Source organism: Salmo salar, chromosome ssa28, assembly GCF_905237065.1.
Source record: "Salmo salar chromosome ssa28, Ssal_v3.1, whole genome shotgun sequence".
NCBI classification, from domain to species: Eukaryota; Metazoa; Chordata; class Actinopteri; order Salmoniformes; family Salmonidae; genus Salmo; species Salmo salar.
Genome location: NC_059469.1, coordinates 556,435 through 569,782, shown reverse-complemented (window position 1 = coordinate 569,782; position 13,348 = coordinate 556,435). Strand labels below are relative to the sequence as shown.

At 42.0% G+C, this 13,348-nt stretch overlaps 1 protein-coding gene across 2 annotated transcripts in view; it reads right to left on the bottom strand.

Annotated features, from left to right (window-relative positions):
• The window catches only part of LOC106589263 (PH and SEC7 domain-containing protein 1), a 64,293-nt gene that overhangs the window by 11,808 nt on the left and 39,137 nt on the right, over positions 1–13,348 (bottom strand). For both annotated transcript variants that reach the window (XM_014178990.2, XM_014178988.2), the window contains exon 8: positions 771–814. In XM_014178990.2, the coding sequence (XP_014034465.2) occupies positions 771–814 (44 nt within the window). The remainder of the gene's footprint in view (positions 1–770; positions 815–13,348) is intronic.

Below are 13,348 nucleotides of genomic sequence, written 5' to 3'. Positions count from 1 at the left end.
AACAAATCTATCAATACTCTTCACTGTCCAAATACTATTTGAGTGTGTGTGGACTCTGGGTGAACTGTGTGTGTGTGTGTGTGTGTGTGTGTGTGTGTGTGTGTGTGTGTGTGTGTGTGTGTGTGTGTGTGTGTGTGTGTGTGTGTGTCAGAACACACACATACCCATTCACACACTCAAAATGCACCTAAATGCACAAATACTGTATGTAGAGTACCAGTCAAAAGTTTGGACACACCTACTCATTCCACGGTTTTTCTTTATTTTTACTATTTTCTACATTGCAGAATAATAGTGAAGACATCAAAACTATGAAATAACACATATGGAATCATGTAGTAACCAAAAAAGTGTTATATTTGAGATTATTCAAAGTAGCCACCCTTTGCCTTGATGACAGCTTTGCACACTCTTGGCATTCTCTCAACCAGCTTCATGAGGTAGTCACCTGGAATGTATTTCAATTAACAGGTGTGCCTTGTTTTGTGGAATTTCTTTCCTTCTTGATGCGTTTGAGCCAGTCAGTTGTGCTGTGGAAAGGTAGGGGTGGAAACTTTGAAGAATCTAAAGTATAATATATATTTTGATTTGTTTAACACTTTTTTTGGTTACTACATGATTCCATATGTGTTATTTCATAGTTTTGATGTATTCACTATTATTCTACAATGTAGAAAATAGTCAACATAAAGAAAAACCCTTGAATGAGTAAGTGTGTCCAAACTGGTACTGTAGATAACAAGGCATGCAGGCATTGAAGTGGAACTCACATTGTCCATTGAAGCTTCTCATTCTTGATTGAGTTGTACAGAGCCTGTGGAAGAAAACCAAAGTAATACACCCATTAGATAATAATGACAAATAGTACACAGATTCACCTGGTAGAAACTAATGGCTGAATCCATCAATCAATAAACTATTTAGTCGTAAAGCCAGTGAACCATCAATCAATCAATAGTTTTGGCTCCTCCTTCCTTTCAAGAATCCTCTTTGTCATGTGGCAAAATTAAGTTTGAGCACTGCATGCTCAATTAAAGTGAGTCTATGGAATAACGCAGCAGGCAAAATAGGATTTTTAAGAAAAAGCAAGTGTTTAAGTGTGCATCCTCATTGATAAATGCAACAGGCTTTTGGAGAGTGTCTGCATTTCGCTTCGCTCTCCCATAAATCTCCTGTGACAGCCAAGCGATTTAGACATTCCTATTCAAATCCAGCCCCTTTAGTGACAATGGGATACGCCAACGGAATATGATCAACCGTTTAGCACTGAGGTTCTGTGAAAGGACTGTAGAGGTAGTGGAGTGCAGAGCTATCAGCCCCTGATGGTAAATTCATATCAAGGCCTAGTAGGGATGGGACTGACGGACAACTGTGACAGCTGACATGATGGAGAGGACTCTAGCAGGAAGTACATCATCACCACTACTGTCCCTCCCACATCCTCTGAATTCGGGGAAAATATACAATGGTGTACCGATTAAGGAGACAGGACACCATTATCAATACATAGTGGGTTCGGATCCCACTTCTAACACTAGCGTTGATAGAAAGACAGGACAAATGGCTGTCATGAGTAGTAGGTCTTACCTGCCATTTAAATCAGTGTTGGCTTTTTTTATTAATACATTCTGTCTGATTAAGAAACTGATGCTGATGATGTTCAATTCAATTGAATCATTCAAGTTGATTGACTGTTGGTGTTGGATTTCACCAACTATTCTACAAATAATTTTGCAGTGTGCTTTGTCAGTCAAACCCATTGAAATGAACAATGTGTTTGATGCAGTGTGTCCAATAAAACAAGTGTTCTAAGTTCCCTATTAAACTGTCCCTAACTGAAATACTTGAATGTCAGAGTTTGAGTATTCATGAGCAGCCAGACCATGTAGATTTTCAGTTCTGGGCTGAATCAAATTTCCCATTGCTATGGAGACAAACTGTATCAAATTGAAAATCAAACTGTGTTCCAAGCTTTATGAATATTAATATTCAGCGCAGATACGGCCATCTTTGTGGGAAGCAGGCGTTGGCACATTTCAAAGTCTCATTTACATGCAAGCTTTTGTAGCACAAAACTCTTCAACATAAAATCTGGGGGTGAATTTGTGAACCTGAAAAACAGATGGATTGATCTGCTGTTGCTAGTAGCAACAGTGACTACAGCCATAGTGGCTCATTGAGAAATCTCATTAACTTGAGATTCATGGTCATGTTTTAGTAAATTATTGGTTTCTACATACAGTGGGGAGAACAAGTATTTCATACACTGCCGATTTTGCAGGTTTTCCTACTTACAAAGCATGTAGAGGTCTGTAATTTATATCATAGGACAGTGACACATTATTTGTTGTTTTGGCTCTGTACTCCAACACTTTGGATTTGAAATGAGACATTGACTATGATTTTAAGGTGCAGACTGTCAGCTTTAATTTGAGGGTATTTTCATCCATATCAGGTGAACCGTTTAGAAATTACAGCACTTTTTGTAAACACTTCTACACTAATGTGGATAATACCATGATTACAAATAATCCTGAATGAATCGTGAATAATGATTAGTGAGAAAGTTACATATCATACTCTCCCAAAAATGATAACCTCCCCTGTTATTGGAATGGTGAGAGGTTAGCATGCCTTGGGTGTATGATATTTGTGCGTCATTCATCATTATTCACGATTAATTTAGGACTGTAATCATGATAGCATCGACATTGATGTAGAAATATTTAGAAACATTTTCTATTCTTATTTACAATAAAAGTAACTCCAAACTGGCACAATAGATTATTTACCATTAATTTCTATTGGGCACAAAATTATCAGAAACACAACCAAAACAAACAGCAAATGCATCCAACACATTTGTAGAGCCACAAGCTTGATGTAATCATTGTGTGCTAGGAATATGGGACCAAATACTTAACTTTTGACTACTTTAATATACATATAAGTGTATTTGTCCAAATACTTCTGGTCCCCTAAAATGGAGGGACTATGTATAAAAGTGCAGTAATTTCTAAACGGTTCACCCGATATGGCTGAAAATTAAATCTGACAGTCTGCCCTTTGACCTCATAGTCACTGAATCATTTCAAATCCAAAGTGCTGGACTACAGAGCCAAAACAACAAGAAATGTGTCACTATCCCAATACTTTTGGAGCTCACTGTATATCTCAGAATACAGTACTGTTCATCCAAACTCCATTAGCTAGCAAAATAGATTATCTCAAACTCAGGGTCCAAAATACGCGTTCTTTCCAAAAAGCCTATATCTTCATTATGGAAGTATACATAATTACTGTAGCAGTATGTTGGAATGAGATCAAGCTAAGAGAGACTGATGCTGATAAACACATTACATTGGTCCTGACTGCCAAGGAGACCGTGGAAGGGAGTCTAATGTAATGGAGATGAGAGGGGAGTTAATGGTGGAATAAGTGAAACTTATGGGGAGGACTTGTCAGAACCAGAAGAGGAGGTGAGGAGAGGGGAGAGAGAGGGTGAGGAGTGGGGGGAGAGGCGTAATCAGTGCCATTAGGATCAACTGGCCTCATTCAGATCAGGATGGATGTTCGTCACCTTCACCTCCGAGCTACGTCAGCATCACACGGCACCAGGGCAGCAAATGAGAGTTAGCCTTGAGGGCTGGTGTTAGCACCGGTTACTACACACAACATGCCTAGGTTGCCTAGGTTACGGAAGGGCCTGTCAGCCTGGTGAACACCTAATCTGCAATGTACTCAACTAATAAATGATTCACAACCACATTTGGTCCATAAACTGCATATAGAAATGAATGCATCTGTGGATGTACAAGGTTGCATTGTCTATGATTGTCTATGATTGTCTGTGATTGTCTATTTCCCTAAATTACACACACTTACAGTATATAAAGTACTAGGCATGGCATTTTACATTATGTTGACATGACAGCAATGCACAATGTAATCAGAAATAAGAAAACCCTATGATTCTGAGTGCTTAAAACCCAACCCCACTCACTTTAACCCATGCACACACAACCAAAGTAAGTGTTGAACAGTGGAACATGGTCCACAACAGGTTGGGCTATGTTAGTTGGAGTCTTACCCGGGTGGCACATTGTACCTTCTTCCTCTTGCGGGCCTGCGGGTGGTTCTGTCCATCCTGGGCCTTGCCCAGCAGGTCTGGGAACATAAGGGGCTTCAGGGAGCGCGAGCGAGGGGTTCGGGGGTAGCGGAATGGGTCAATCATACGGAAGTCTCGCCCATAGCGGACTGAGCACAGGGATCGTGAGCGCAGGCGCCCCGCCGAGTGCAGGCTGTTGACACCAATCATGGCCCCTGGGGGTGATGGAACACAGCAGGTAGCACGGGACTAGAGGCCAATTGCCTCAGTTTAGGCAGTCCGTTAGTGTGGACACAGAGAAAGGTACACACTGGACAGTGTCAGAAACGTCCTTTCTTTCTTCGCAAAATGTCTTCTTTCGTTCAGAGAGTTACACAGTACAGCATGGCCGAGAAAGAAATGGAAAAAAGGGTCTGTCAGTCTGTGTTGGCAGCTCCTAGGTACAATAGAGAGACTGAGGGCCAAGCAGTTGAGTGACAGTTCCAAGAAGGAAGCAGACGGCCACGGTGCCAGAGATCATCAAGCTATATCCTCTACACATACACACACACATCAGGTAATCCGGAATTTGATCAACACCTTCACAGGCAAAACCCAAAGTGCCAGGGCTTTATAAAACATGTGCCGATTGGACGATTCCTTCACTGCCACTCACTGTATTCCCAAGGTACACCATCCACAGGTGATCAGTTAACACTAGTTGGATCAGATCCTGATTGAATTGATGCTCCAGGAGGTTTGATAGTCTTTCGAGTCCTATCTGGAGAACACAGTAGAATCTCTCAAAATGATCCCTAAACAGCCGGCCTTCTGTCCCCCTTCTGCCCAGCTAAAACAGCATGCCTCGTTTCCAAAAATGGCTCTGATCCAATTGGCCAACTTTTGACCAGTGGCGTAACTGCGGGTGACAGATACGTACACACACTCACACTGAAACACACACAATGACACACTCGCAGATGGTGCGCGACACTTGCAGAGGTGTGAAAGGACAGCCAGCATGAAACAGATGGGTGCAAAGGGTGGAAATGAAGAGGTAAAAAGGACACAGGCTCACACACACACATACGTCCTTGTGCTCATATAAACACACACACAAACACACACAATGTAAAGGGTCAACAGAGGACAATCTTCTTGAGCAAAGATTCCAAAAAGCACTCTCGATTGCGTCACTTGCCCTGGAGAGATGAACAAAAAGAAATGAAGAAACAGGAGAAAAATGTAAGGAACAACTGACTGACTGACTGACTGACTGACTGACTGACTGACTGACTAGGCCAAAGTCCAGGTAAAAGAGAAAAGGAGAATGACACTGTCAGGGAAAGAGGTACAGTAGAACCCCCTGGTTCAGTCTTATCCACTAGAGGAAAGGGGGATATATCCTGTTGCTCCCAGTGTAAAAATGGGCACCCTTCTGTCTGTCTGTCAGTCAGAATGGAGTGGTGACTACCCCTCAATTTTAGGAGATCAGCATCCGTCCATCTGTCCAGGACCCTTGTCAGCATCTACTTTTAACACCTTGTTCTTGTAGATCACATGTCTTGTCTCGCTCCCACTTTTCACCAGTTCCAAATCTCTTCCCATTGTGCCATCTGGAGGGGGAGGTTTAGAGTAAAGCTTGTCCTCCTGCTGTTGTCTTTCACATCTTGTTTCTCTCCGTCTTTCGCTTGTCTATCTTTCAACGTTCTGTTTTTGGTTCTGTGTCTTTCTGCTGCTGTGGAGGAGAGCTGCCAGAGTCGTACCGAGGAAAGAAACCAGACAGCGACTGTGAATGTGCTCTCTTTCTCTCGCTCTCGTATGCGCACCTCCCTCCATCCCTCCCCTCTCTGTCGGGAGCAAATCACAGCCTTCCAACTCCCTCCTCCAGTCACACACTCACACACACACTCACACACACACACACACACACACACACACACACACACACACACACACACACACACACACACACACACACACACACACACACACACACACAAGCCTCAATATACTTTGAATGGTAACTAGCATTCAGTGCTTGTCTCCTCAGTGAGGTGGGAGAGAGAGCGTTAAGGTGAGAGATGGTTGGAATCAGCATGTGTGTTTTGTGTGTGTATGTGTGTGCAGGGTTGGGTAGGTTACTTTCTAAATGTAATCCGTTACAGTAACTAGTTACCTGTCCAAAATTGTTATCAGTTACGTAACTTTTGGATTACCCAAACTCAGCAATGTAATCTGATTACATTCAGCTACTTTAAGGTTACTTTCCCTTAAGAGGTATTAGAAGAAGACAAAAATGTATGTTACCAATTTAATGTATTTCAGGATAAATCAATGTTAAAGTTTACATAGCTGGCCATATATTGATGTTAAATTTTACTTTATAGGTTGGTTATGTAGGCTTCTTCTAACACATCACTTTCTACTACATATAATAATATGATTAAATTATACCTTTACATTAAAAACCAAAGCCTATCAGAATTACAGTCAATCCAATAAATGTTATTCCCCTTGATCTTCAAGAATAGGACTTGGATAGATTATAGATTAGCCAAATTGTTTTACCTGAGCATAACCCCAAAACTAAGGACTTATTAGCCAGCCCTACTCTGTTGTTTATGATTTGGTTGTCATGGAGGACTGATTGGGCTCAATGATTTGCGTTGAAAAATAAATGCTGCGCTCATGGAATGGCATGCTTTGAGCACTACTGAAAAGTGCTATTTACATGTGAAAAAGGAATTCCATATGCTGCATTTGCTATAGGCCTATTGTTTACCTTTTTGTTGGTGACACTTTGATATCTTGATAATATGCAGCTGTTTAAGGGCTAATCCACAGATGAAACAATAACAAAATCATCGCACCGCCTCTGTTTTGGTAAAAAGCTGAGGGATGGGCCTGGAAAATTGAACCACTCTCAGATTAATAGACAGAGCTGACCATCCATGATATCAAAATGATTGTTTTAACCATGTTATGAGGCTATACAGTGTTTGTTTACATTTACAATGTTACAAACAATGGAGAAAAACAAACGTATATTTTGGGTTCTCATGGAGTGTGACAGTTGAACTAAGCTCATGAGGCATTTATAAGTTATATTCTTCAAGAATCAATGGATTTAAATAGATATAACTTATAAGTCAATGATGAGATTAAAGATTGCCCCTTTAAATCTATCAAAAGTGTGCGAGTTTGAGCATGTGTCCATTAGGCCTATGGATTTATTTTTTATCAGCATGAATTAGATTGAACAATAAAAGCCATAGCCTGGGATCCGCACTATGTAGCTGTTGCAAGAGCGAATTTTTCACTGTCTGTCCGCTGGTTTCAAAAACAGTGATTGATAGGCAGCTTAAACCTCTTGAATTCAACCATTATTGGGCTTAAATACACATTTAGATTTGTGAACAGCCATCCACAACAACCACAATCTGTAAGGCACGAATATCTAAATGAGAGAGCAGCAGTGTGATTCACATCAATGCGCTATGTAGCGATCGATCAAACACATTTGGTGTGTCAACATCGTGGTCAGACTCGCTCAGGTGGAACAAACTTCAATTTGCGCCTTTTTTCAATGCTGATTTGAATGTCATTGCGAAAACAGAGAAGTGTCAAATATTTTTTTTCTGAATTTAAAAGTAATCCTTGAAGTAATCACCTAGTTTTTCAAAAGTATCTGTAATCTGTTTACAATATTTTTACTGGTAACGGATTACAGTTACCGTTACATTTAATCCGTTACTCTCCAGCTCTGTGTGTGTGTGTGTGTGGTGTGTAAAAATCCATAATTTCAACCAGTAATGAAAAAGCTCAAACCAGCCCATGCGTCACCAACAAGCGTGTGTTTAATAACAGTCTATTGACGCACCCGTGCGTCAATATAAGTAACATAATACAAAAAAATGCCATCAAAACCCAGTAGTTTAACATGGAGATATCCGTTTTTTTGCATGAGCTGCATCTCAATCCACCGCATCCGCCTATGTTGGCCTTCCGCATCTGCGGTGGAAAGGGACCAAGCTACAGCAGTGTTCGATGGTGTTCTCTGTTTTGCTCTACAACCCCCACAGGCCCCACGGGACTCGTCTGAAGGTAACCCATACAAATGAATGGACGTATGGAGGTAGTTTTGTGCCAACAAAAATAAAGGGTTAGAAATATGTGTCCAAAAAAACTAAAATATTTCCTGAGCTTTCTTACATATCCTAGATATAGGACAGACACTTCAAAACCTTATTCCCTTGACTGTCTTTTTTTTGCCATTTATGAATGTGATATTCAATGTGTTTCTATGGACTATAGTAGTGAAGGCCAAATTCAATATTTTATAAAAATATTTTTTAATACCTAAAGCGGTCCTAAAATTCTAAATCAAATAGCTAAATGTTCCATGGTATGACCATCTTAAAACAATTCCATATGTTAGCTTAGCACCCCCCAACTGCTTAGACTTTTAGAGGTTAACATTCAAGACAACCGCTATTAAATTATGAATATAACATCCCAAAACAAAATCCAGTAACACCATTTATAAAAGCATATTGCTTTTGCTCCTGTTCTTACAGTCAAGGCATTCGACTGCTGCACAAATGATTGAGTTTAAGTACTAACGCTTTCCCAAGAGTATGATAGCTACAATCGCACACCTGAAATTTAAAACAGTATCACCAATGCCAGAAAATACGATTCGTATGTATTGTATGCTCTACAATGATCCCCACCATGTACCCAGCCACTCAAGATATGAAGTAGAAAAAAACGGAAAGAAAAGAGATGGAGGAGAAAATGGAGCACCTGTCAGGAACCTGGGCTGAGAAGAGTGATGAAGGAGGAGGACTAGCCTCCAGAGAATGTGTCAGATAGATTTATTGACTTAAGAATCAGTAAGAGGGACAATGGAACAGGATTAATCACCAAATCTACAGCCGTTGGGCTGACGAGAGATTTAATGAGGGTTTCACTCACACAGTTTGTGATGCATCGGTAGGACCGCAAGACTGAAACAACTCAGGTTGGTATATCTAACCGGGAGGCAAGACAAAGGACTAAGAGCTAGATCTATTCTCTGTATGCTTAAGCACAGATGCAAAAAATACCACGGAAACAAGGTAGACTTGGGGAATATATTGCGTGAAGAGGGAGGGGCAGAAAGGACAAAGAGAAAAGGGCTACAACTTATACTAGGCATCCAACAAGATAATGCTTTGTCTAACACATCTTTCCTTGTCTTTTCATATATGCACTGCCCTTGCCAATGCCTTGTATGACCTTATCAAAGGCGGTGGAGCTGACACGTCTGTCTCAAATGAACAGGGGGAGCAGAGATGACCCTTTAGTGGAGCTTAAGTGAAATCCAAAGCAGCCTGCATTAAAACTGACAGTCTGAGGGACAACTTTAGTCGTGAGTAGAAGCCTGAGCCTCTCTCTGTTTCTCTCGCTCTCACATACACAAATGAGTGAGCACACACACACGCGCGCACACTCTCTCCCTCTCTCTCTCTCTCTCTCTCTCTCTCTCTCTCTCTCTCTCTCTCTCTCTCTCTCTCTCTCTCTCTCTCGTCCACTCTCTCTTATGTTCACTTGTGAGACAGCTTGGGGAGCAGGGGGGTGCACTCTACAGCCCACATCTCTGCTGATCTAAGCAGCCAACCAGTGCCCCCCCCCTCCCCGCCCCCCTCAGACATGACCTCTTTCCCTAAGCCCAGACTGGCAAGGCTGGCACCCAGCAGCATGGCATAAGATATCCTTGCCTGGGCGAATGTCTCTAAGAGGTTTTGGGGACAGACACACAGCCAAATGTAGAAGCAAAAGCAAAGTTCACCCTTAAATTCCACAGAGGACAAAATATGATAAACTCTGCTAGTAGATAACCAATGATATAAATTATTACTGTTTTAAGAGTTCCCTAACATATGTAACCCACATATGCCTGATGTTTCATGTCCCCTTTTCAGTATATTTCCTCTCTAAGTGTAACCTAGTTCAGTGCATCGTTAACTGCTTTTAAAACCTCTGAGCTAGAGCAACTGTAGAGTAGAGCATGAGCGAGCAAGCTTACAGTCCCTGGCCTCTGCACAGTGCACAATGACTCACTGGCTTGGGCTAGCAGACAACCAATTAAAATAGGTATTTTAAGGGGTTTGGGGATAGCAGCTAAAGTAGCTTTTCTAAGACCGAGCAGCTATAGGAGTTAATGAGTAGCTAAAGGCTCAAGGTGAAAATCTTATCCATGTGCTACACAAGGGCCCCAAATCCTAATTGTTATGCGTCATTGGTTTCATATCCACATTTTTATAACAATTAAATAATCAGGAGACAGGAATTATTTCAATCATTTATCTAGAACGTGTTCACTTCAACACATAGAACCCTCATTATGCTCTGTTGCACAACCTCAATACAGAACATTTCCTCCCCTCCTGCTTAAATTGTCCCCATTATGAACAACAGTCCTGAGAAGATGACTGTCAGTCCCTAGGTGACAACTGCTGGGTCAGGGTGTCACCCAGTAAAAGTACTGGACCACTTCCTGGTGTGGACTGGTGATTATGTCGGTGTCGCTTTACTTAACAGTAACTGATCTGTGTGCCTTTACCAGATGACGTCCTCGGGAATCTGGACAGTCCAGACTGCCGAGGACGTCATCTGGTAAAGCACACAGATCAGTTACTGTTAAGTAAAGCGACACTGACATAATCACAAGACCAGTCTGAGCAGGGAATGTAGTAGGATCCCACTTTGGTCCGTTGAGGTAGTTCCTAGCTAAGACGGTTTCTCCAGGATTGAAAGCTCTGCCCTTTGCTCTCAGTTCAAAACGTTTGACTTGGCTCTCCTGTTAACGTTGCACTGTCTCCGTTGCGTTGGGAGGTCTGAGTAGGTTGAAGCTTGTGCGAAAGCTTCGATGCAGGCAAAGCCTTGGTGGCTGCATGAGGCATGTTCCTGTAGGATAACAAGAAGCTGTTCAAGCGTTGGTGCAGTGTCCCTTAACCCCGAGACACTTTTAGCACTAGAACCACTGGGCTTCTCAGCCTCCAAGTACCCCCTAGAGAACTCGTGTGTCGTACATCCCCTTTAACCTACAGTATGTATCAGATTCATCTACTGTGTTGTATTATGGGTGTTACAACATGGCTATACTCATAATCGTATCCTTATATTTAGTGTTTAATTATGCCTAGGTATTGTACCAACATCTACTTATCTCCCTGCAGGTTTATGGACCAAAAAAGATGCAGATTAGGAGCAGGGCGTGGAGTTGTGTGTGTGTGTGTCTGTGTCTGTGTGTCCTGTCCTCAAAACTTGCAGCGGGCAGACAAGTTTGCTGTCACTCAGTCAGAGTCCGCATCAGCGTTTCTTCTTCTTTCCCTACTCTCGCTTCGCTTGTTAGATATTATGCATATTGATAGCTTTCTAGCAAACGTCCTCGCCTATTGATTTATCATAGTAGCAGGCTAACAGGAGGCAGCAGCATTCTAAACGATCAGACCAAAACATGAGAAGTGAACAGAGACAGCTTCGGGTGAAATATGAAGTGAGTGAACGGAGACAGCTTCGCTTTATCCAATCAGAGCAGCGGGATCAATGTTCAGCCCGCCCTTCTCTTTACAGACAGGAAAACTAGCAAGTTAAGTTATTTAGAGCACTATGCTGAGGAGGAGTACGACGCGCTGTTGCTTTGGCTGCCTCCTTGGCAGCAGTAGCTGCTTTCTTGGTGTTCACAATTCTTCATCATCACCACACTATTGTTCTAAATGAAATCACCCTCTATCCAGTTAATTCAAATATCAATATTAAGTCACATGCACGATTATCAGTTTCTATCGCCCCTATTTTCTGCCCAGTAACAGGAGAAGGATGAAACAAGTTTCTAAAGGCTGTTGACAGCTAATGGAATCCTTAGGAAGTGCAACGTGACCCCACAGACACTGTAGTTTTGATAGGGATTCAAAAGAAGAACTACAATTCTCAGATTTTCCACTTCCTGGTTGGATTTTTCTCAGGTTTTTGCCTGCCATATGAGTTCTGTTATACTCACAGACATCATTCAAACAGTTTTAGAAACTTCAGAGTGTTTTATATCCAAATCTACTAATAATATGCATATCCTACCTTCTGAGTCTGAGTAGGAGGCAGTTTAATTTGGGCACGTTTTTCATCCGAACGTGAAAATACTGCCCCCTATCCTTAACAGGATTTAACAGGCTCTAAATACTTTTCTCTTTGTAATTAAGAAATTCTGACAACTGAGCAATTTAAAATACAACTATTTAGAAAAAGTCAGGAAAGGAGGAGGACGTTGCCTTCAAAATGGCAGATTTATTTTACTTACAAAATCATATGGCAGGGGGCATTGGCCTATGGCGGTTCTACTGTTAAGGCATGTTTCGTGGTCTGTACAAACCTCTCCGCCAGTCCATTGGTAAATGGATGATATGGTGCAGACCTGATGTGCTGTACACCATTGACCTGATTTTTGCATCCCCGACCAAGAGCAACATTCTGTCTTCAAATGGACCTGCGAAGTCGACGTGTATTTGTTGCCACACCTCCTCCGGCCAAACCCACAGATGAAGAGGTGCAAGATGAGGTGCAAGATGAGGTATGTTGCGAACCTTCTGACATGAGGAACATGTTTTCACTTTCTCCTCAATACTTCCATCTAATCCAGGCCACCAGAAGTAGCTTTGTGCAATTTCCTTCATGCAAACCATTCCACAATGACCTAGGTGTAGCTGTTTTACACTGGTTTCCTCAGCGAAGGCAGAATGATAACTCTCCTCCCCCACAGCAAACAACCGGACTGTACTGATAGCTCAGTTCTCATCGAAAGGTAGGGTTTCAGTTCCGGAGCATCTCCTGCAGCTCTAACTTTGATGATAATGTCCATCACTTCAGATAACACTGTTTCTGGTGTTTCTCCGCACTTGTGTTGAAGTGACTGGTGCACTTTCCACTTGTCTGAAGTAGAAGATGTCCACTTGATGTGACTCTGGCTTGACCATAGGTAGTGGTAACCTGGAAAGTCCATCTACATTGTGGTGCAGTTCTGACTTGCGGTACTTGATGTCGTAGGTGTGTGCTGACAACAACAACGCCTACCTTTGCATTCTGCTTGCAGCAAGTGACAGAATTCCAGTAAGCAGTCCAAAGATGCTCGTCAGCAGATGATGATCTGTAAGAAGGGTGAACTTCCTCCCGTACAGATACTCCAAAAACTATCCCTACAGCTTCTCGTTCTATCTGTGC